This window comes from Aplysia californica, unplaced genomic scaffold, assembly GCF_000002075.1.
Source record: "Aplysia californica isolate F4 #8 unplaced genomic scaffold, AplCal3.0 scaffold00315, whole genome shotgun sequence".
Classification (NCBI taxonomy): domain Eukaryota; kingdom Metazoa; phylum Mollusca; class Gastropoda; order Aplysiida; family Aplysiidae; genus Aplysia; species Aplysia californica.
In genome coordinates, this window is record NW_004797585.1 from 150,479 (window position 1) to 174,572 (window position 24,094).

Consider the following 24,094-nt stretch of genomic DNA (forward strand, 5'->3'; position numbering starts at 1 on the left):
GATACATGACGTTTTGCATAGCAGTCTGTCAAAATAATTTTTTGAGAAATACTGAAAGTTTCAAAGAGATCTCCATGCCAGAAGTATTCTAAAATGTGAAGAATACAATCCAGGGTGTACAAAATGACCCCAGGGCGTACGGATAGGATTAAATAATGTTCCCAGAAGCTGACACTTGGACCAACAACCAGTTCCTCAAACTAAAATTTCCACCAAGAAAACCTGTCATCATGGTCTTGGTAAGTTAAAGTAAGCAGCCATCAACGTTTTCTACAACTGACTTCTGAGAAAAAACCTTGGACTTTCAAAGCGTCAGTACCAGCCACAAGTGAGGTCTGACACATCAGTAACTTTTTTCTTTCTCCACAGACAGAGCACAGGCAAGCATCCCTGGCCAGTACACACAGTAGGCTACATAGATCTATATATGTACATATGTGTCACCACACTGTGGAATCGGGTGTTCCTCAATTTTTGGACATAACGAGTTATTGGTAAAAGGTATACTTGTAAAGTCTCATCATTTGACTGTTTTTTAATTAAAGAAAAAAAAAATCCACTTATCTCGAACATATGTCAAGATATTTGCGACTCAAGGAGATGGGGATCACCTGGTGTCAGAGGTAAAATTAGCGAGAAAATGGCCACTCAAGTTTAGCCACTTTTAAAGCTGCATGCCCTTGGAAAGAGCAAATTAAAACTTTTTGCACTTTTGAATTCAGTAAAATTCACACCGAATTGAGAAAGGAATCTTTAAATGAACATGAAAGTGTTGAATACACTTGAGCCCAAAACAAAACAAAAATTGATAAAAATTGTCCAATGGGTGGAAATGGAAATGTGTTAACGTCTTTGATTACAATATTTTGACAAGCCCCTGATTTCACCACGATGCCTTGCACGATATATCATAACAGGTCTACTGTGCCCAGCAAAAAAATAATAATTTTAGATTTCAAACTGACAAAAATTCTTTCATGACTTTTAACTAAAGCCAGCAAGGCTTTAGACCTTCACATGGCCCTTGCCCAAAATTCCTCGCATGTTGCCTTGAATGTGGTCAACATTGTTCCAAGCAATGAAGAGGCCACCCCCTCCCCCCTCCATAGAAGACAAACGTAGCATATACAAAACCACTTAAAAATTCACACCACATACACATTTAATGATGACAACATTAAATCAAAACACGTCTGATGTGCACATAATGACCAATGTAACCCACAACTTCAACCAAGGAAGAAAAAAAAAAACTCTTGGCAATTTGAAAAATAGAGCTTTTAATGCATCATATTGCACCTGTTTCAGGTCATACGTCTTTCATGTCAACCACTGCAGAGATACAAAAATAACCAATTTATTATAAAACAACAACAAATAATGCCACAACCTGTGGGACACCTCATTGCGTTCACACAGCTTTTTTCTGTACTCGACACCAGTCATATATATCACCCAACAACAACACAAGCAAAACTTGCTCATCATAAAAAATACAGTCGGGTCATTATCTCCAGTCCCCATGTCAACTAAAACACACTTCAAGTTTTTCTCTCGAGTCAGAATAGCAGCTTCCTTCTGTCACGTCATATCATCTCAGTCTCTCAGACTAGCAGCTTCCTTCTGTCAAGTTGTATCATCTCAGTCTCTCAGACTAGCAGCTGCCTTCTGTCAAGTTGTATCATGTCAGTCTCTCAGTCTCAGACTAGCAGCTATTTTCTTTCATGTCAGTCTCTCAGTCTAGCAACTACCTTCTGTCATGTCATATCATGTCAGTCTCTCAGTCTCAGACTAGCAACTACCTTCTGTCATGTCATATCATGTCAGTCTCTCAGACTAGCAACTACCCTCTGTCATGTCATATCATGTCAGTCTCTCGGTCTACCTTCTATCATGTCAGACTAGCAGCTATTTTCTTTCATGTCAGTCTCTCAGTCTAGCAACTACCTTCTGTCATGTCATATCATGTCAGTCTCTCAGTCTCAGACTAGCAACTACCTTCTGTCATGTCATATCATGTCAGTCTCTCAGACTAGCAACTACCCTCTGTCATGTCATATCATGTCAGTCTCTCGGTCTACCTTCTATCATGTCAGACTAGCAGTTACCTTCTATCATGTCAGTCTCTGAGACTAGCAGCTACCTTCTGTCATGTCAGACTCTAGCGTCAGACTAGCAGCTACCTTCTGTCATGTCAGTCTCTCAGTCTCAGACTAGCAGCGATCTTCCATTATGCACAGCAGGAAAGGACTCCCCTGTCTCCCACTACACACAGGCCAGGCTACGAGTCGCCGCCGGCACCTGGCTCTTTCTTCACCTCCACATCCCCGCTTGCCGCGGGATCTTTGGGCGGGAGGGGGTCCTCGTCCTGGGCGGCCAGAGAGACGGCTGTAGCCTCCGACCCAGAGCCCACCGACTGGTAGGAGGCGGAGGTCACAGGGGTGAACGAGGCGGTGGGTTCCGGAGTCGGGGTACGCGATAGTTCGGGGGTGGGGTTCGAGTCCATCTCGTCCCAGGCGGTGCTGGGGTCGTCCTCCTGGCTGACGGGGATCACTTCCCGCGGCACCGTGCTGGCGATGGTGCTGAGCAGTGTGGTGGGGACGTGCTGCTGGCCCGTCGTTGCCCCTGGAACCGACGCCGGTTTGCCAGGACTAGCGGCAGACTGGCCCTCAGAGACCTCTGTCCGCTGCGCTGGCACGTCAGCGGGAGCACGACTCAACTCCGCCGTCGATGCTGTGTCGGCCTCTTCCATTTTTATTTCTTGCTTGACGGCTGCCGAGATCTCCATAGGGCTGGTCAAAGTGGAACTGGACGGCGCTTCTTCCACAGCGTCTGGGTCGGGTTTGATTGTGAGCGGCACTTCCTCTGTAGGGGCACCTCTAAGGGCAGCAATCTGCTCGTCTAGCGGGTTGTGGGGCAGATCCACAACAGGGGTAGGCGTCTGTAGAAGGAAAGATATTCACTTGTCAACTTGGCTCGGCATTCTCACAAGGGACAAGAGACATCTACACCACATTTACCCATGTCTGATGGTCCTCGTGTGCTTGGTGACCACACACACACACACACACCAATTTACACACACATGAACCAACACTCACATAAGCACCTACACACACGCACCCACCCACACACACAGCCTGCTCTTTGCTGAAACCATCCTCATCCCCTCCCAAACACACTCTACATACCCCCAGCAGACATAACTAATGTGAAAATAATCCTGTTTAATTCAACTTTAAAGTTAAAGTTTAACTCACTTCAGACGGGTCACACAACAGTTGCGTGACCCCCGTCGCGAGCGTCGCGGCGGGTCTCACAAGCCCTGCGTGACCAACTTTGGAATGTTTTTTTTGCTCTACAAATCACGCATGGATCGCGAAACCCGCCTTGTACCCTTGTTTGGCCAAGCCTGAGCTACTTAGACTTCGTTTCGTATCTCTGGGGCCGGTAGTTTTTAAGTTATTGAAGGCGAAGGACAGTGACCCCAACTGGGGTTGAACAGACCGGAACTCGCGCTTTGTTTTTTTTCTATACAGCTGGTAGTAATCCGACAGTCGCGACGTAGTAACGGTCGAAGAAGTCGCATGAACAAGAATCACATAATTTCGCCGTTTTCTATACTTCTGTGCGTTTTACTAGTTCTAGTGTCTCAGAATATGATGTGTCTAATTGTTAGGATCCTGGATATGTACCCGACACGGCCCGAGTCGTAGTTCTAGGGCTAGATGTAGCACGAGTACCAGTGTTGTTTTTCGCGCAACGAAATCACTACGTCGTGCCGTACATCTGTCTCATGTAATTCAGTGTATGGGTCTGAATCAATGCACAGACCAGCTTTGAACTTTTATTTTTGTTGTTGCAGTGAATTCCATTCTACTTGTCACGTCTCTGGAAATTTTTCGGAAAATCAAATTCATGCCAGTTTTTGAAAAATCATACAAATTAAAGTATTAGACTTAGACAACTTTAGTTTTTTGTATTAGATTAAGCTTGAATGTTACTTTACTGTGTCAAAAAATGATTACAATAGGGTAATTCTGAGAGTTGTGGTGATTTATTGAAATACCCCCCAAAACGCCAGTCTTCAACGCTTGTGACTGGTGAAAGGGCCCAGTCGCAAATGAGTTAAAGAAAGAACAGAAATACTAAAAACATGATTCTACTATACACACACAGGGAGAGAGGGAGAGGGAGAGAGACAGAGAAAGAGAGTTCCAGCTACATAGGGTAAAGATATAATTCAACCACTGACCTACTATAATATATATATATATTAATATAAACTAGTACACAAAACAATTCAGGAAAAGAGAAAACAATCGGGACATTGAAAGGTTTTGGCCGCTTTAAAAAAAAAAAGGATTTTACCTCTTGAACATCTTCATAGCACACAGGATGATACGTCTGAAAAGAAAAGAAAAACAAAACAAAATGTAGATGCACAGTAGGATAGAAGTTTATGGTTTATAAAACAATACATGTAACTATGTTACAGACCACTATTCTTTGAGAGCTCAAACTCACCAAGCCCTCATCCCAAACACAGACAGGCTCGGGTTTACCCAATTTTCCCAAGAAGACAACCTAATAAAGCCATATAAATATAATTCCGGTACCGAGCTTTAATTTCATCATTTTCCCAACCGGAAATGAGTGAGATTTTGAAATATGGAAGCAGTTTAAATGAAAAACTACTTTCACTTTGGTGACCTTCTATAGGCCTAATTACCCAAAGTCTTTTTATTTTGCTTATTATTTTTTTAAAACCACCCCTCCCTCCCAACACGGACACAGTAACACAGTCAGCTGTATCCAAAACTTTTTCAAAGAAAGAAATACAGCCTAATCTGCTCTTTTTTGTTTTAGTAAGAGTTTTACGGCACTTGCAACACAATAAGGTCAAACAAGCGCCGAAGAATAGACGTTTTACAAGAGAGTAACATGCATGGAAAAAAAAGGAGGAGAGATAAGGACGATAGATGTTTGATATATGAAAGAAGGAGTACAACACATGTCTTCTCTAACTTCTGTAACGGCCACCTGTCCAAACCACCCCTTCCCACCCCACCTTCCAATACATTATAACGACACAGTCCAAGACTCCTCCCTGTCTAAGACAACCAGTTTTCTCCTCAACAACGAGTGGTCGCCACGGACAATTCCCAGTGCAGAAACATAAATGTCTAATGTGCCCACCTTGCCGTCCACTTTGATGGTGTTTTTCAAGATCCACTCCTCCGTCTCCTCGTTCCACATCTGGTCAAAGGGATCACCACAAGTGGCACAAACCTGAAAAACAAAATTTCACTTTTAAAAACCTGAAAGCAAAACGCTGCATTCTTCGAGCTGATGCTTCACAATGACAACCTTTATTCATCTCACAGCGGGGACAGTTTCTTATACTCACTATCTAGAGTAGTTTCAGTTCTGGTAGGAATTTTGAATAGATTTGTTGAGGTGGTCGAATTTCTACTCTTATTGATTGTAAAACCACAGGGGATCTTTAGCATGTGCAACTTGCATGCCGTACCTCCGAGATTTTTCGCCCCTATTCGAAAAGGCAAGTTGTTAGATCTTACTTACCCTAAGATCAGGGGGTGTAGCTGAAAAACTGCAGTAAGATGGAGACAGGAGTAGCAGTCGAAAGAGTCAGGAGTAAAGAGAGAGAGAGGGGCAGAGAGGGGGCTGGGAGCGGGGGAAGAGGAAAGCAAATGACAACAAGACTAGAGACCAGGAAAGAAGGACAAAGGAAAACAAATTTTCAGAGAAGAAATTTGTTGGAGGTTGCTGGCAGATTTTGATCCTGACAGCTTTTGCCGAAGAGGTGAATATGATAGCTATAGCAGTTGCTTCAGTAATAATAAATTAATAATAAATAGCATTTATATAGTGCATTCCACAAAGAAGTGCTCAATGCGCTGTACAATAATACAAAGAACATATACAGTGTACAGCTCTTACAGTTATCCTCTTTCTCACTCACTCTGTCTCTCTCTCTCTCTCAATAAACTAGCCAAAAATCTTACGTCCTCTCCCTCAGCCCCCGTGGCCACTGGGTTCTTGATGACATCCTTCCCTTCCAAGGCACGTAACATGGCAGGGGCCGGCACCGAGGTCTCTCCTTCCGCAAACTTCATCTGTTCAAATATTTCACTGCGGGCTGTTGGAAGGAAGAAAATAGAGACAGTCATGAGATGAAACAATTCTTTCTGTCTCAAATGACAGCCAACTTTGGATACAAAACATTTTCCATTCAGAAAGAGTTTACAGCATTTGCAACACAAATCTAGGTCATAAAGATGCAGAAGATTTGAGGTCTTACAAGAAAAGAAACAACAAAGAAAAAGAGAGGAGATAAGGGCAAGAGATGTTTGAAAGGAAAAAAAGAGCAAACCACAACAAAGCACCCGTCAACCACCCAGACAAAACATTTTGTTGGGTGGGAGAAGGAATCTTTCTGTTGTAGTCCATAACCTGGCCTAGTGGCAAAACAAAATATCTGTGGTGAAATCTTTACCGTTTTTCAGCTTGTCACCTTATAAAAATGCTGAATTTAATCAAACATGACAGGCTGCCATGCACATAAGCTTGGTCTCATGCCATGAATGATTAATAAGGATAAAAATATTGCCTACATCCTTTGATCCTAAAAAATAACATAACACCCTACTTTCCAAAATGAGGGACTATCTAAAAAGACATAAACCCTGTCTGTCAAAGTGTTGCTGAAATGAGAGTTCTCTATTGGCTAAATATTAATACAGTCTTGTTAACTGTAAAAGATGGGGAGTCACCAGTCCTGTGTTTGGTCCACAGAAACATTTCCCTCATCACAGCAGCAGCAGCTCTCCACAATTGCCACAAGACGTTTTTTAAAGGCTTTGAGAAAATTAAAGAAAAGAGATTTTTGCCCAAATCAGAACCCTGATTCTGGAGCCTGTTATTTTTCTGTGACAAACTGGGAAGGAAAACAAAGGTATCATAAGACGTCCCTTGATGTCTGTGTTCCGATAACGACTTCATCTAGAGATCCCACAATATGATTTGGTATCGTGGAAGGACATTGACAACATATACAAGTCATTTCCTTATATATGTTACAGTTAACAAACGTGCCTGGCTGAGGAGATGCCATGACAGAAATGTGCGGTGGGACATTACAACGGTACATGTGCAGATACTCACATTTCTCCTCTGTCTCCTCCAGCTCCTCGTACTGAATCCAGTCCTGTAGACCAGGGAGAGAGAAGGAGAACGTTAGAAAAAACCAATGTGTGTACATCCAGTTATCAAACTCTCACATATTCACACAATTCACACAGATTCACTGGGTTCTTGACAAGAAATTTCCACAAACTAGTTGATCTGTCAACAGTTTCCCCTCAATAATAAACATCACATCTCTACACAAAAATAGGACTTTGTGGACATCTACAAGAAATTACTTGTTTGCTTTCACATTACATTCAACAAAAAACCATAAAGAAGAGCAAAAAGCAAAGAGGCCATTTTTCACATACAACAATTACGCTCATCAAGAGGGGCCATTGTTCACACCCAACAATAAAGTTCACCAAGAGGGGAGCGTCAAAAACTCACCGTTATAGAGTAGAACCACTTCCTGTTCTTGGCCACTTTCACCATTTCCTGCTCCAGCTTGTTCTGCCGGAAGTGCCAATCGAGGTGAGCGCGGTACTTCTCGTGGTCACTCAGAGTGAAGCGGGCGGCGCAGGTGTGGCACTGCATTCCCTCGTGGAGTGTCTCCACCACAGACTTACGCATTCTGCGCACGAGACAAGGGAACAAGACATTTTAGTAAGAGCTTTACGGCACTTGCAATACAATAAGGCCATAAAAGTGCAGAAGAATAGATGTGCTACAAAAGAGTAACATACACAGAAAAGAAGGATGAGAGATAAGGACGATAAATGTTTGATGGGAAAGAAGGGGCAAACCACTCCAGAGCACCCGCCAACCACCCATGAACTGGACATGAAACACATCACTAAAGGAAAAACGTCTCCCTACCATTTATTTAAGCAAAGGTAGACTTGTCCTTCAAGCCGTTTTCATCCTAACCTCTACAAGTCATTAACAACTCAAAAACATGTAAAAGCAAACAAAAAGAGCTTTAGAGTTTTACAGCACTAGCAAAAAAGAAATGGGTCCTACACAAGCCCAAGAATAGATGTTACTACGAGAGAATAGAGTAGTAATAATAATAATAATAATAGATAGCATTTGTATAGCGCATATCCCCGCTCAACAGCAGGCTCTATGCGCGTTACACTATATTATTACCCCAGCAGACCATAGAACACTCCGAAACATTCTCAGCTTCCCGGGAAGCATACAGTGCAAGCAGCTGATTAAGCGCTCAAACACTAACAAACTGACAAGATCTTTCGCTGTCTATAGCCGGGTACCCATTCCCACCTGGGTGAAGTGAGGAAAATTCGTGTAAAGTGCCTTTCCCAAGGACACAACGTCGGGCCCCTGACGGGATTCGAACCCTCGACCTTACGGTTGCGAGTCCGAGAGCCTAACCACTAGGCCACCGACGCCACAGAATAGGAGAAGGGGAGACGGGAGGACAGCAGGCAGAGCACCCACCAAGCTGAACTAAAATCAAGCAAGATGCTGCAAACTTTCCACACAGAGAAATTTCCTCATGACATGAGGAACCACGTTGGAGGGTACCTGGGGATACGTTAGCATTAAAGAGACAGTACCGTCAAAGCTTAAGCACATCCGGGACGTTAAAAAGAGTCGACAAAACACCTTCAACAACAAGTAAATCCTACCGACTGAAAAGGAGGGTCAATTTTGTCAGGGTGGTAGAAAAGTTGGGTCACGATTTTACTGTGTGCACTACTTACATTTTCAGATCCGATGGTAAAAATCCTGTAAGGTCAGGGACGTATGCTTTCTTCTGAAACAAAAAATATTTTAAAAGATATGAATTGCGTGTTACAGCGACCAAAGTTCCTGTTTTCCATTAAGTTATTCCATTTTCACAGCTGGAACATGACTCAAAACATAAAGGTCAAATAAAAGCTGAAAAGTTGAAAGTATTACAAACAAAACTGACTTTTAGGTATTTTTGTGAAATGCAACAGACAATATGCTCTTCTTAATCAACATCTCCAACATGTGAAATCAGAAACCACAGGTGGCTCACACATACAAAGCCAAATCGGTTGGAAGCACAAATCTTGTTGTTATGTGTACAAATTTCGCTATGCAGGTGATTAAAAAAAACAAAAGTTTTGGAGAAAAAAAAATTGGGAATTGAAAATCTGTATGCTGTGTACATATTTGGTTGAGTGTGTGCTAGAATGTATTCTTATTGGTCGCTTTTAAACACAAGGGGGCTATCATGAAAAATGCTGTTTTGAGAAAATCGAAGGTAAAATGTTCGCCCCTTCTTCAGTTTCTTTAAAAGACAAGGAGAGTTTTCTCTACAACCAAACAAATATACACAGCAATGAAACCAAACTTCTTCTATAGGTAGAGCAATACCCACTTTTGGTGTAGGTCAAGATTTCTGGAAACCCCCCGAATCTGGGTTAGCCTGCTTGTCCTTAAAAGTGACCAGTTATGTTCTATTCTAATTACGTGCAAGGTACTCTAAAGACAAGCCCAAGCCCCATACCTTCACTGGAGCCGGTTCTTTGGTGGAGCTGGGCGACTCAGTCTTCTGCGCTGGCACCTGAGCTGCCTCTGTCTTTGGCACCAGTGACGGGGCCGGTTTCTCCTCCGCCTTGCCCGGCTCTTTGATGAGCCCGACCTTGAGCAGGTTATTGAGCAGACTGTTGATGTCGATGGGAGCTTTGGGCGCAGACGACGCATCCGCCGCGCCGGTGCTAGACGCAGATGCTTCCGTAGGCGTGCTTGAGGCCACAGAGGGCAGAAGGTTTTTCAAACCAAATATACCTGGCAGGGATGGAAAAGGAACCAGGTGTAAAAATGTAGGCTTCGGTTCTTCTGTGCTTACCACTAATACGTTCCTTGAAAAAAACCCAAAAAACCCCAAAAAAACACAGGTCACTTTCACACAGCTGTGTAGCCAAGACAGCAGTGATGGGTGGAAACACTTTTCTAAAGGGGGCTGTTCAAATGAAATCTTACACCTTTTGGGGAATTTTTGCCCCCCTCCCCTCCGTTCTTACACTTTTCTCTTTTCCTACTTTTACTTAATTATAAATAAAACAAATTACAGTGGAATTCTGATAAAGTCAACACCTCGGGACCCCCAAAAAATGTAATATTACATTGGTTCAAGATCCCTACCCCCTTTCTTACAGGAGCCAAAGACACCCCCCACTCACTTTCTTACAGGAGCCAAAGACCCCCCCCCCCCCTCACTTTCTTACAGGAGCCAAAGACACCCCCCCCCTCCCTCTTCCAGGCTTAAGATTATATTTGAACGTAACCAAGCTTGGTTTTCAACAATTCAGAAAAGAGAAAGAAAATTTGAGCATTCCAGAACAAAGGAAGTCCCAACTGTGTAAGAAAGAGAAAGTACCTGGGAGATTGGGTTCTGCGATGGGCTGTACGTTGGCCGCCGCTGGTCCTCTAGGAGCCGGTCCACTGGGTCCGGGCACGCCCGATTTCTGGTGACATAGAGGGCACTCGTGTTACTTTATACAAACAACTAAAACACCAGGAGGGCTCTCGCGTTATTTCACACAAACACAACAACTAGAACACCACATCACCAACACTATAAATACCAACATTGACATTATTCTGTTCACAGGAACTTCCCACAACATGTACTGTTGAAAATAAACAAGATTGTCGTTTTCTTTAAATTTGAATAAACCGTAGGGAACGGGAAAGAGGATACCCATTTCCCTCGTGACTCATTGGAGCAGAGGAAGATAGGACTAACGCTAACATTACTTAAACGCAACCCCACATAATGACTCATCACCACCATTATTTCTAAAATTAACGGGAAACCCAAACAGGTCAGCCAATTCACCATTCACAAACTTTGCCATGAAGACATTACTACAACCAAAACAAAAAAACAAACTCTTCAACAACTAAGCTCGCCAAGCATTTAGAATAGAATGATGACTTTGAGGGGAAACGGCGATAACAAAAGGGTCCGTGTATGAGCCAGCAGGAAAGCTGGGAACAATCGATATTTTGTCTGCTAGTGTCAGGAGGGGACAACAATCATAATTGAAAAAATCACGCAGCGTAGTAAACTGTGTGGACATACGTGGAGTGGAGTGTACAGGGTTCCCTGTAGGCCCGTGGCCATGGCCGCCGAGTGGGTCGACTGTTGGAGCAGATTCTGCTGGGGTCGCGTCGTGCTCAGGTTGGTGGAGGCGGCTAAACCAGCAGCCAGGTTTGAGATGCCTGCGAGATTTGGCTGTCTCAAGCCACTTGCAAGATCTAATTGGGAAAAAAGGAAGAAGAAAGACAACATTAACAAACGCATTAAAATATTCGAAGGTCCTTTACGCGTTGCAAGACCCCAATTCCCAATTATCCTGCATTCCCTGCTTTACAATAAACTAACCAAGTACAGACTACTTTTTTTAAAATAGAAAAAGTGTGTGTGTATGTGTGTGTGTGGAGGGGAGGAAGAAGGGATGTAAAGATTTGAAGATTTCATCTATTTCAACAGAAACTACAATCCCACCACACCTGATAGTTTTATTAAAACCAACCATGACCCAAGTAAAGGTATAACAGAGCAATATCTTACTAGCAATCAGTCCAGAGTAAAAGAAACAGGTAAAAGTATAACGAAGCAACAACTTACTGGCAATCAGTCCAGAGTAAAACAAACAGGTAAAAGTATAATAGAGCGATGTTTTACCGGCAATCAGTCCAGAGTAAAACAAACAGGTAAAAGTATAATAGAGCAATGTCTTACCGGCAATCAGTCCAGAGTAAAAGAAACAGGTAAAAGTATAACGGACTTACTGGCAATCAGTTCAGAGTAAAAGAAAAAGGTAAATGTATAACAGAGCAATGACTTACTGGCAATCAGTCCCGAGTTCATCATGTTCTGCATGAGTGCCGGGTTCTGCTGTGCGGTGGCCAACACTTGCCCCGCTATGTTCTGCGGGCCCACCATCTGTCCCGGGCCTCCCATGTTCATGGGCCGCATGGGTCCCCCCATCTGTGGGTTCTGCCCCAGGCCGAGCGGGAGCCCCTGCTGCCCCTGCTGGGCCATCATGGCCGGATTTCCCTGGCCCATCATCATGGCCGGGTTGCCCTGAGACATGACCGCCTGGTTGCCCTGCAGCATCGACATCTGGACCTGGGCCATCCCCGGCACGCCCTGCCCTTGCATCATGGCTTGGTTTCCTGCGGCTGCCGCCATCATCTGTTGTCGCACCATCTGCTGCTGCTGCTGCGGCCCAAACAGCCGCATGTTGTTCTCGGCCCCCCGCATCTGCATGCCCACAAAGTTGGGGCGGACCGGTCCTCCTGGCCCTCTCATGGCCGGCCCCATCATGCCTGGAGCATTGGCCTGAGCGATAGCGTTGGGCATTGACGCTTGGTTCATGCCCGGGTTTCCATCATTGGGCCGCATCACTCCTGGCATACGCGGGTTGACTTCATTGGGCCTCATCACTCCAGGCATCTGCATCTTTTCCGGACCCATTTTGTTAGAGGAGAGCAGGCGGGACTCGTCAAAATTGGGAGGCATTTCATCCAAGATCTTCACTCGGGGAACGGGACCCGGCAACCGTATGGAGTAGTGCCGGTTTCCTAAATGAATGTCCTTCGGTGTGTTGTCAAATTTGACCTCAAACCATTTCCCATCGATGATGATTTCATGAGCCGGCCCACCAAAAGCGATGTACATGGGCCGAGCACCCAGCCGGACTTTCTCTGCCCTGTCAACGGGGATCGTGAAAGGCATTTCGTTGATGAAAATAGTTCTGGGCTCCCCATCAAAACGGATCCCGTGAGGCTTGCCGTCAATTATGATACATGGGATTTTGCTGTCCAACTTCAACTTACAAGATTTGCTGTCTATCAAAATTTGCCGGGGAGGAGCCTGGAAACTTATTTCATGATCGTGTCCACCGATCCGAATCATCCTGGGAGGGCCTCCGTAGGACCCCTTCTCCAGTCTGTCCACTAAAATCATCATGTCTCTTCCGTCTATTTGGAATCCTCGCTTTTCTCCGTCTATCAGAACATTCCTTGGCGGAGCGTCCATCCTCATCTCATGCTGCTGACCGTCCAGCCAGATGGGCTTGGGCAGGCCGTGATAGTACAGGCGCACCATCTTGCCCATGGCCGGCACCTCTTTGATGGGCTCACCCAGCTTGTACACCAAGTTCCCGTCGATGCGGATTCCTCGCTCCTTCAGATCCACAGCAACATCCATCACCTGCCCGTAGATCCTGAGCTTGCGAGAAGTTCCCATGCGAAGCTCAAATGGTTTACCGTCTATCACCAGTTCTTCTGTACCTTCATTCTCCAGAATTCCTTTCATGGCCGCCCACCGCGGGTCGTCCAGAGGGTCGGAAATCTTGGCAGGCGTCATGATGGGCCCACCTGGCGGGGCACCGCTGCCAGCAGGCAAGGGCCGAACGACTTCTGCCATCTGGCCGGGAGGTCCCTGCACTCCTACATTCTCTGCTGGTGGGGAAGGCTCCGGTCCCAGTGGGCCGCCAACTCTGGGCCCTCCTGGCCTGGGTGGGGCACCTCCGGGTCCCGGCATTCTACCGGGATTCTCCAATGGCGGGGCGTTTTCTGGTCGTCCTGGGCCGGGCGCTCGAGGCCCCGGGGGCCTCACAGGCGCCCCCACAGGGCCCGGCATCGCTGAAGCTTCCAACACAGGAGGATTCTCTGGCCTGACGGGGCCGGCAACTCTAGGAGGTCCTGGCCGCGTGGGAGCTCCGGGGTAGCCCGGCTGAGGCCCTGGCTCCTCCCCTGCAGGCCCTTGTGGCGGGGCGTGCTGCCGCGGACCGTCCGGACCTCTGTACGGGCCGTGCCGACCCTCGCTGTCTGGACCGTGCCGACCCTCGCTGTCTGGCCGGCCCCGGAAAGGTGGGGAGCCCCGGTAATTTCTGTTCTCCTCTCTATGATCTGGTCTCCTCCTCTCGTCTGCAGCATCAAAGAACTCGGGTCTACGACGAGGCCCTTCTGGGTAGTCATCGTTAAACGGATCCCTTGGGCTGTCGCGATTTCTTGCCTGGTCTGCGAGTCGTTCGTCGCGAGGCGGCTGTCGTCTGTCAAAATCTTCACCCTGAAAGTCTCGGGGGGAGCGACTGTCATAGTCTTCTCTATCTCGTCTTGGGCGGCCATCAAAATTTCTCTCCCTGCGGGCTCTGCTGTCAATGTCTTCCCTCCCATCTCGGCATGTCCTCAGCATGAACTCCTCTCTGTCTCTAGAGTGGTGGCCGTCGTAGTCTCTGTAGCGCCCCGGAACCCTCTCGTCAAAGTCTCGGGGAGAAACCTGACCTTCGTAATCCCGAGGGGACCTCACGTCAAACTCGCCCGGCGGCCCTCGCCGTCGCTCAAACCCTGGCCCAACCCTTCCATCTGACCTATGACCTTCCCTGGGTAAATGTCTGCCGCTGAAGTCTTCTTTGGGACTTCTCTGAGCCGACCCAAAATCTTCCTTGGGATCGCGATACCTCGGTGAATTACGTACTGGATCATCCGAGCCACTACGAGACTCAAGCAGTGCTCTCTTCCTACCGCCCACATCCGCTGGGTGACCTTTTCTCGACTCAAAATCTTTGTCCGGAAGGAGAGGCCCTCTCCTCTCCTGGTCTCCTCCATACATCCCCCTCCCCTCCCTGCTTCCCCTGAGGCGAGGGTCTCTCAGATCCAAAGTCTTGGAAGAAGAGTCACCGACACTGTGCAGTTTTTTCTGCATGTCGTACACTTGTCCAAGCTGGCGGACAATCTCCTGGTGCTCCGAGTGGCTAATCCGACCGTCTTTTAACTTCTGCTCCGCAGTACGCAAAATCTGCTCTTGGTTGTCTATTGACAGATCCTGAAAAGAAAAATACCAAGATGACGTTTATAATAGCCTAAATCTGAAGATATCAGATGAGCGGGATGATGTCTATGAGACAAAAACACTTGAACTTAATTGGTTACATTTTATTGTCAGAAGTTTTTTCAACATAATCTTCAACATAATATACTCTGTCAATAGCTACAAATGAAGGAACAGACTAATATAAGGAAAACACAGGGTTTAGGGCTATGCCTGTCTTTTCATAGCAACTAACAGAGCACTTGGTTTAGAATATCTGTTTCAGATATTTTGTTGGTCTAAAGAGAGTGTAAAACAAATCATCATCTTCATCTGCCCCTCTCAACCTGATATAAGGTCTAGGCCACCAGGAAGGGCTCTTCACCTGTCTACAACACTCCATAGTGTTACTTAAATATTAAGAAATAAATAGGCACATTTTCAGACAGAAAAAATTTAATTTAAGCTGATAAAAGGGTATAAAAAAAGGATTGTCCACTTTAGCAAGCCACTTCTATGACCCTGTGCAGCAAACCTGTGAGACCAACCTTTAATTTTAGCAAGGTTTCACGGCGTTCACAACTGCATAAGGTCATATGAGCACCAAGGGCTGGATGTGAATAGAACAGAAAAGTCCAAACGGGGAATCAGGATTACTCTGCTCACCTCTCTAGCAACGACAGCACAAAGCCTACTATCAAGGCACCCCGGAAATAGCAGTTCACAAGGGAGTGACAAACATACAAAAGAGGTAGAGGAAAAAAATAATGACGACAATAAGGATGAGGGAAAAAAAAGCAGAAGACCAACCTTTGGTATCGAGACATTGGTCTCCAGGTGAGCGTGAGCCGGAGGCTGCTGCCGTGTGAGGGGTCGCAGGTCAACGTCTTGGACCTGGTTCTCCATGGACTGCATCTGGACGTCCCTCAGTCGCTTCCGCTCCATGTCCTGGGCAAAGTCTGTCGGGTGGTTCTCTTTGAACAGGTTCCATCTCTGCTGAGCCGGGCTCTTCATGCTTGTTGGCGTGACGGGCGACAGCAGACTCTGGCTGGGCATGGGTGGAGGAACCAGTAGCGGTTTGGGGCCTCCGGGCAGGTTACGGTAGTCCACATCCTCCTCCCCAAACAATTTGCTGCAACAAAACAAGTACAGGTTTATCAGACTACATTTCACAGAAGCTGACACATAGATTTAACATCGCAAGTAACATGAAAAGCCTTTGTCTTTTCAAATATTCATTTGAAACAACAGTTTTTTTTCAGTAACCATTCAGCCAAGAAAAATACCATCACAATGTCACAGAGGGGAACATCAACAGAAAGAAAACAAAATAGCTGACAAAAAACAAAGATGATTAATTAATAACATGCCATGTTCTTAACATTTTGTTTCCAAATATTTGGTATGCAATATATTGAAAGGCCAAAGGCTTTCCATAATACTTTTAAGGTACACCATGAAAAACATTCAAGGAAAAAAAAAATGCAATGTATGGGAAAAACTACTGACTTCTACCTGAACATATCAGATTGGCTACTTCAAAACAGTAGGAATCAATCTGACATGTAACTTTTACTAACATTATATTTTCAAAACATACTTTCAATCATTTCAGTTTCAGAAAATCTTCAGCTTTGACACTGTTCCTACTGGAACACTGTACTGAGCTGGTGTATTTCATTCACTGGTGTTCTCTTTTGAACTTTTATTCACAAGCCATCATATCAATCAACTGCTGGCTGACCTATAATACTAACATTAGGGTTAGGCAACGTCACTTGTCCTTGCTTTTTAACTAACAGTATTGTCCAGTTACACACATACACCAGACCAGCAAACAAATTGACCACAGCAACGCACACAGCAAAAGACCCCCCCCCCAATGTGTTTCCAAAAATCTAAGTGGAGAAATTTTCCTCCCCTTTACTTTTTTCACCACAAAGAAACCGCCACCCACACACCAGAAAATATATAATAAGAGCAGTAACTTCCAATACGTAGAAATTAAACTTTTCAAAATTCACACTCAATCCACAGAAGCTTCATTTTTTACACACCTAAAGAGAACAAAATACAGTGGAAATTGTCGAAGATGGCCACTGATTACCAAGAAAAGCGGTTGAAATAAACAGGTGGACCTCTTGGATGGTGTCATTATAAAATAGAAAAAAATAACAGGTGGGGAGGTAGGGTTGAGCAAGTTGGGAGTGTATGTTCACAAATCTCACCTTATATCTTCCTCCTCTTCTCTTGCTTTCTCCGCCTTCTTGGCCTCGGAGAGCTTGGGAATTTTGTAGGGAGGTGGCGCCGACCCCATGTCCTTCTCGCTGTCTTTCTCCGTTTTGGGACGTTTGAGCTGGTTCTCCTGGACTTCCTCCATGTCCTGGTCGCGTGGCTCCAGCTTGACAAGCTGATCGTCGGCCTCCTCCACAGCCTGGCTGGCCTCTGGGACGACACTTGTTCCTTTCGTTCCCTCTGTGACCGTCTTCTCCATCCTCATGTCTGTGTCCTCCTGCTGGGGCTCCTCCTGTGATGCTGGCTCTTCCTTCAGTCTCAACTCAGCCACAACCTCCTCCTCCTCCATCTTCTCTCTCTCCTGCTTCACTTCTGGCACTTTGTCACTCACAACCTCTTCACATTCTTCTGTCCCGCTTTGCATTTTCTCAGCTTTGTTGACCTCTTCAACAACTTTCTCTTCACACAAGTTTTCTTCCATTTCATTTTCCTCTTTCTTCTCCTCCTCAATATCACTCTGTGACACATACACATCATCTTTCTCCATCTCTGAATTTTCTACTTTCACATGCTCTTCTGTTCTGGCCCCAGCTTTTGTGTCAGTCTTCTCCACAGGTTTCTTTGACTTGGCCACTACTTCCTTGTCGTCAGCCACCCTGTCTCTGTCTCTCTCGATGGGAGACCTATCCCTGCTGTTGGAGCTACTGGGGCCCTTATCGAGTTCCGTGCGAAGCATCCGACCAAACTGGTCTGTCTTCCCGTCCGAAGACATGATGACGGGAACCTCGCCCCGACCGCGCTCCTTCCCCCGGCTGTGGCTGGGTCTGGGGTCCCTCGGGTTGACTCTCCTGTAGTCTGGGGGAGAGCGCCGGAAACCTCTCCTCGGGCTTCTCCTCCCACTCTCCGGCGCCGCTGTCCGTTTTTCCCGACTGTCTCTCCTCTCGGCCGAGCGTTGACCGTCGAGATCTTTGGGCTCCCTCCTGTCCTTGTCTGTTTTCTGCCCCTGGCTCCATCTGCCGCTGTCTTTGCTAGAGTCCTGAGGCTTGTCGTCTTTCAGAGGGTCGAAACTTTTGCCTTCTTTGCCGCTGTCCTGAGGCTTGACCTTCCCGGAGTCCTGGGGCCTGTTGTGCTTCCCGGAGTCAGGAGCTTTGAGGTCCGAGGCAGGACTCTTCCTGTCTTTGACCATCTCCCGCGACCGGGGCTCTTTGGACGAGTTCTGAGACTTGACATCTTTCCCACTTATCTTTCTCTCTCTCTCTTTGACCTTGTTATCTTTTGCTGGCCTAGGATCCTTAGCTCTGTCACTGTTACTCTTCTCAACTTTGACCTCCTTGTGCAGTTCTTTGCTGGAGACTGGTGCCTTGGACACCTGCTCTTTTTTCATGCGGGGATCAGGCTTTGGTACCTTGGTGGGCGACACGGGCGGGGCGGGGAGATTGGGTTTTTTCTTGGACTGCTCCGCCACGACTTTGGCGGCCGCTGTGGTGAAAGAGTTGAGCAACGTGGCTAGATCCATTCTGGGGGAATGTCCCGAGGCAGAGGGAGCTGGGGGGTCCGCTGGGGCAGTAGCCGTGGCTCCCGCGGGGGGCAAACTCTCCACCTGTGTCACATGTGCCGCTGTAGGGGGGGGCGTCAGTGACACCACCGCCATCTCCTCCTCCTCCTGCTGCAGCTGCTGCTGTCTGGCCTGCTCTTGTTTCTCCAGCTGTTTCTTGAGGCGCGGGTCCCGGTTGAGGCGCGGGTCCCTGTTGAGGCGAGGGTCTCTGGACACAGGCTTGGTGGGCGGAGCCGCCTTGGTGGAACTCACGGGAGGCAGTGCGATAGACGCCGGCGGCTCTCGGGACACAAACTTTTTCCCGGCCTTCTGGATGGCAGCAAGTTGCTGTTGCTCTAGCTGGAAGAGAAAGACAAGAACAAAACAATAAATAACTAAATAAATCTTTTACTTTCAGTCAGAGTTTTACAGCACTTGTTACACAATAAGGTCGAAGATTAGATGTGTTACAAGAGAGAGTAACAAACACAAAAAAGAAGGAGGGGAGATAAAGACGATAGATGTTTTTTAGGAAAGAAAGAGCAAACCACACCAAAGCACCCACAAACCTCTTGCAAGCTTGAATTTGAATAAAACTGAAACTAAAACAAAAGCGAAGGGGGGGGGGGGAAGGAAAGTAATGAGAAGAGGAGAACCAGTCCGCTCTACTCTACAAGCAAACTAAACACATGACGTCTCAAGTCTCACCTGCTTCTTCTGCTGCTCCAGTCTGGCCTTGGTCTCCGCAAGTTCTAGCTCCAGGCGGAGAGTCTGAATCTCTTTTTCTTTGGCCAGCAGCTCCTCTTTCCACTCATCATTTCCTGGGCTGCTTCTCTCGGACTGCACCGGGCTGAACTGTGGACTCTTATCCTTGGGCTGCTGGAAAAGAAAAATGTCCAGACTAGATTAAAAACCCATTAGATTTGTAACATGTTTTCAGAAATCTCGTCTTCATTCTCCGCAGACCGCTGTTACATGACCAGCCAAGCACTGTAGTGTCTCCCAATCAGTCCACCCTGGACAGGACATGTGAAGTGACTACAGTCGACTCCTCTTGTGTTGAACTGACTGGAGTTGATCTTCAGTCACGTTGACCTTTTCCTCGGGGTACTGGTACTAGCACCCCCTCCTCACTGTCAAATTCAAACGGTAATGTCCAGTTTAACTCAAACGTTTGAGTTGAAGTTGAAGACCATTGAAGTGCTTTTTTATCCCTGGCTGCAAGTGTACTATGGTTGGATTTGTGTGTGTGTGCGCTTGTGTTTGGTCAAATATTTCACAGTAGGGATACTTAACGTAACCATACAATCCTACGTTGTATCTAATACGGGGTGCCCACTACGGATGGGATCGGCCGGCCGATCGGGTCGATTGCCCAACTCGGTCGCCTAAAAAAACAAACGTGTTTGTTTTGAGTTTCAGGCGATCGAGTCGGGCGATCGGCCCGATCCAGCTGTAGTGGGTACCCCGTATTAATCGAAACGCAATAATAACCATGTTTGTTGCCACTTCCCCCTCAAGGTCAAAGGGCATGGCACACCACAAGACAATGAGCAATACAGTAAAACCTCAGCACATTGCTCTCGGTTGAATCAGTTCTCTCTGCTGTAATGTTTGCTTTCTCAAGTCCCGAATCCCAGTTTGTATTTTCACTCTTTAGACAATAAGCTATGCCCAACACGTACCTCTTGGTTAAACCTAAGCTACTCTTTTTTCCTATGACTTCACTTTTTCAAGGGATTTTAATGTGATCTAAAGTTCGTTTACAACGGACGATGTGCACTGATTTTGAGAAAATAGAAAATGGGGGGAAAAAAGCAAGTTTTACAGTACTCCGAAATACAATGTTATCTGCATACGTTGTGTCGTTTGTCCGCCAGTAAGGGCTTGGATCTGTCTCTCTCTCTCTCTCGCTAACACACACACACACAGACATACATACTCGCAGTGATTAATAAAATTATTAATGATTGCTCTGTCAGTTTCATTTTTACAACATTGGGCCTAAAATTTCAAATATGAGCCAAGAAAAATAATTTGTTATGTCCCTTGATTTAGTGATCCCGACATTTAAGTTGAACTTCTGATGAGTTGACATTTTTTTCACTCCCCCAACGACATCAACTCATCCGTAGCCGACTGCATCAAACCTCAAACCGAACCTGGATTACTGCTCAACTCAACACAAAGCCGTGTAACATCAAATTCTTGTTCATGCCAGATGATTTCAACCCCCATCCCCTCCCCCCTCTTTATTCAAGGCGTGGCAATCTTAAAACATGGTAAAAAAATTCCAGCAGAGCTGGTTAACACGAAGAAATTTTGGGTCGTAGATCACTCCTCCCAGCTAACTGTCCCACTTTCTATTCTTTTTTTAGTCACTGAAACCGAAGACGACCGTTGTCACTACCCATATGTTCAGTTGAAGGCTAATCCACATGACCGAATCCAGTTTCCCCATTTTCTGTCCCACTTCCTGAGTTCCTGAGCGCAACCGGAGGTGAGAGAGTGGCGTTGTTTCGCAAAACAGACAGACAGACGAGACACTGAGAGGCTGACAAAGATCCCTAGTTCAGTGTGTGAACGTCCAATCTGTTTGTTTAAATTTTCATATATTAAAGAAGCTATGTTCATGATGCGCGTCCAATACTTTTCTAAAAAAAATTGTTAAAGTTGTAAAATTGAACAGTGGCAGGGAAACCCCCCTTAACCTCATTCTGTGCGTTCTTGGCATCAATCCCAGGCTGAGCCCAAAAATGAGGCGCGGGGGTGTTGTTTGTTTGTTGACTAAACAGGTTTACACAAGGCTATGCAGCAAACATTTGACTTCTACAGCAAGGAAGGAGTCGTCTCCCCTTTTATTCTCTTCTCATTAGCACCCTGGCTGCTTGACAAAAAGAAATTCTCTGGTACCATACAGTTTGTGATACTGATATCAGGGATTTACTGTACCGGTACTGTACTTTTCTCAAACCAATGTTTGTCAGTTCAGAGAAACAGAATCCTCTTCTTCAACTTTCACGCGTCGACTTCACTTTCGGTAGCAGCAAGTGTTTTAATAATTTCATTGCCATTGGCCGGCAATGGTTTTGTCATGTATCATGCGTATGTGTACAGATGTAGTCAAAAAACGCAGATGCCATGTGCTGTGTGGAGACAGACATCATGTAGACAAGGAGAACAAAACTAAAGAAGGGTAAGTTCTATCTATCTAGTATCTACGGGTACAGTGGGTGTGGACTGAGGACGCCTGTAGGAAGAGCAGCAAATGGAGAATCTGCACCAGATTGAACTTCTTCCTTTCTGCAACAGATGACTACTGGGCCATTTCTCCAAGCAATCCTTTGTCTTTCGTACAATTGAGAATTAGCGATAGTCCAGTACGGATGAGTTGATGTCAGAGATGTGAAGAAAAAAAGATCAACTCATCAAAACAAATAACAAAATATAATTGACCAAGGCCTAAAAATAATACCATTTTCAAAATCAGCCAAATTCAAGTCAGGAGCGAAATTTGATGCTGAATAACGAAGTTATGTTTCATTGTAATTGTATGTACTCTTCTAGCTAATCTAACTACACGACACATTGTATTGTGTTCGATTGCAATACACTACATCATTGTAGTTATCTGTTTCGCCTGAAATCTACAAGACAAGGGCGGGGAGGAAGTAAATCTGCGAAAAGCGTTTGACTTGGACATTGGCTTAGCTCGTAGAGACATGTATGCGTGAAGGAATGTCAAGCAACCACCGAGTGGATGTGCCGTGTGCCATGTGTAGCCGAGTGTGTACTGTGTATTTCTGGTGGTACAACTGCATAAATTTACAAGTGGTTTAATAAGGACAGTACCACAGAGACAGTTGGCGGATGGCAGTGTTACGGTGTATATACTGTGTTTATAAATTATATGGAGGATTCTTTTCGTTCATAGGCAAAACCTAGTGGCTGGTAAGTCGGGCTGGCGGTACAACGGGGAGAGGTACAAGGTTTGCCCGTATACCGGTATGCTCAAAAAAGGTTTAAAAAAGTACTTCACCACAAGTGTATACATTGAGTTGAACTCACCATAACCGTTTGAATTTAACAAATATGTATAAAGAGGAAGAGATGCTGGGATTGAAGAAAAAAATACCCATAGGCCAGCAATGACTCGGCCCATCCAACCACGCTATTTCAACACATTAAGTTTAAGTATAATTAGGTCACCCTCTGTGATGAGGCAGGAATCTGTCCACTAATCAGACTTTTATCCGCAAGTCCCTGATGATTCTATCTAACACCGCATAGGCTAAGCTACTGTAAGGTGGGGATGTCCTGACACTTTCTGATGGTACTTTACTGGCAGGAAGGGGAAGAGACAGTGACCTCACACCTGCTGCTGGCTGGCCAGGACACACTGTGTACACTTAGGCGGCCACACAACCAGGGATCTGGCCTCAAGTCTCCAAAACTGCTACTTGTGTGGACATTTCATAAAGCTGGCTGCTCGTGAGAAATATTTAGGCAGCAAAAATATTTTGCCATCAGCTCAGAGTAGAGTAAAATGGTGGGGTACTAAAATTATTTTTTTTAAATGTGTTACACTTCACTTCAAACTCCCTTCCACAGTCAAATTTACCATGAAATTGAAAACAAACACCCAGCTGGTTTGATGATAAACCCCAGCATGAAATAAAACCCTCTACATCCTATGTCAACTGTACCGTACTATAAATTAACCAGACAAAATGGCAATGTCCCCAGATGTGACTGTTGTATGTGAATGTGGTAAAAGATAGAGCCAGGCTGAGGCTGGAGACTGGGCCAAGGCATTGACCGGCTTGTGTCTGTTGGCTCTCGCGTGTGTGTCGCGCGACTGTTGCACAGTGTCAGTGACATGAACACACGCTCACTTTAGCAACAAAGTAATCAATTAACATAAACAACATTACACTTAAACAGAGACCAAACTACAGGAGGAAGTCGAACCAAGTCAAGAATAGTCTAAACATTTTATTTTATTGCAACAACATTTATTGAAAAAGAAAGGCATCATTGGTTGAAGATCTCACACAAAAGATTTAAGAGCCTGTTGACTGTTGGGGCCATTTGAAAGCAAAAAAATATAATATATAAAAATCCCCTATTCTTCCTTACCCCCCACGTACTGTTTGCATACTCAACTAGCAGTAAGTCCTCCAAAGTGCTCTCAATGACTAAGAAGTTATTTACAACATGTTACACACAGCTACAAGTGTTAAACAATTATTTGCAAAGAAGTTGCATAGTTTCTGGTATAAAAATTCCAGTACTGGTAAATCGCAGAAACACTACAGTACAAAATCCCTTTGAAACTGCAAAGA

The 24,094-nt window shown here is 45.5% G+C and overlaps 1 protein-coding gene across 3 annotated transcripts in view; it reads right to left on the reverse strand.

The window, feature by feature from the left end:
• Positions 1-1,260: 1,260 nt before the first annotated feature.
• The window catches only part of LOC101851877, a 39,604-nt gene continuing 16,770 nt past the window's right edge, over positions 1,261-24,094 (reverse strand). For 2 of the 3 annotated variants that reach the window (XM_005102152.3, XM_035970736.1), the window contains exons 4-17: positions 19,458-19,628; positions 17,209-19,109; positions 15,791-16,112; positions 12,010-14,995; positions 11,240-11,415; positions 10,532-10,619; positions 9,659-9,939; positions 8,883-8,935; positions 7,603-7,786; positions 7,189-7,231; positions 6,030-6,163; positions 5,200-5,292; positions 4,372-4,407; positions 1,261-2,941 (exon numbers count right to left, since the gene is read on the reverse strand). In XM_005102152.3, the coding sequence (XP_005102209.3) occupies positions 2,282-2,941; positions 4,372-4,407; positions 5,200-5,292; positions 6,030-6,163; positions 7,189-7,231; positions 7,603-7,786; positions 8,883-8,935; positions 9,659-9,939; positions 10,532-10,619; positions 11,240-11,415; positions 12,010-14,995; positions 15,791-16,112; positions 17,209-19,109; positions 19,458-19,628 (7,128 nt within the window). In that variant the 3' untranslated portion in view covers positions 1,261-2,281. The remainder of the gene's footprint in view (positions 2,942-4,371; positions 4,408-5,199; positions 5,293-6,029; positions 6,164-7,188; positions 7,232-7,602; positions 7,787-8,882; positions 8,936-9,658; positions 9,940-10,531; positions 10,620-11,239; positions 11,416-12,009; positions 14,996-15,790; positions 16,113-17,208; positions 19,110-19,457; positions 19,629-24,094) is intronic. The other variant, XM_035970735.1, reaches the window with a different exon arrangement.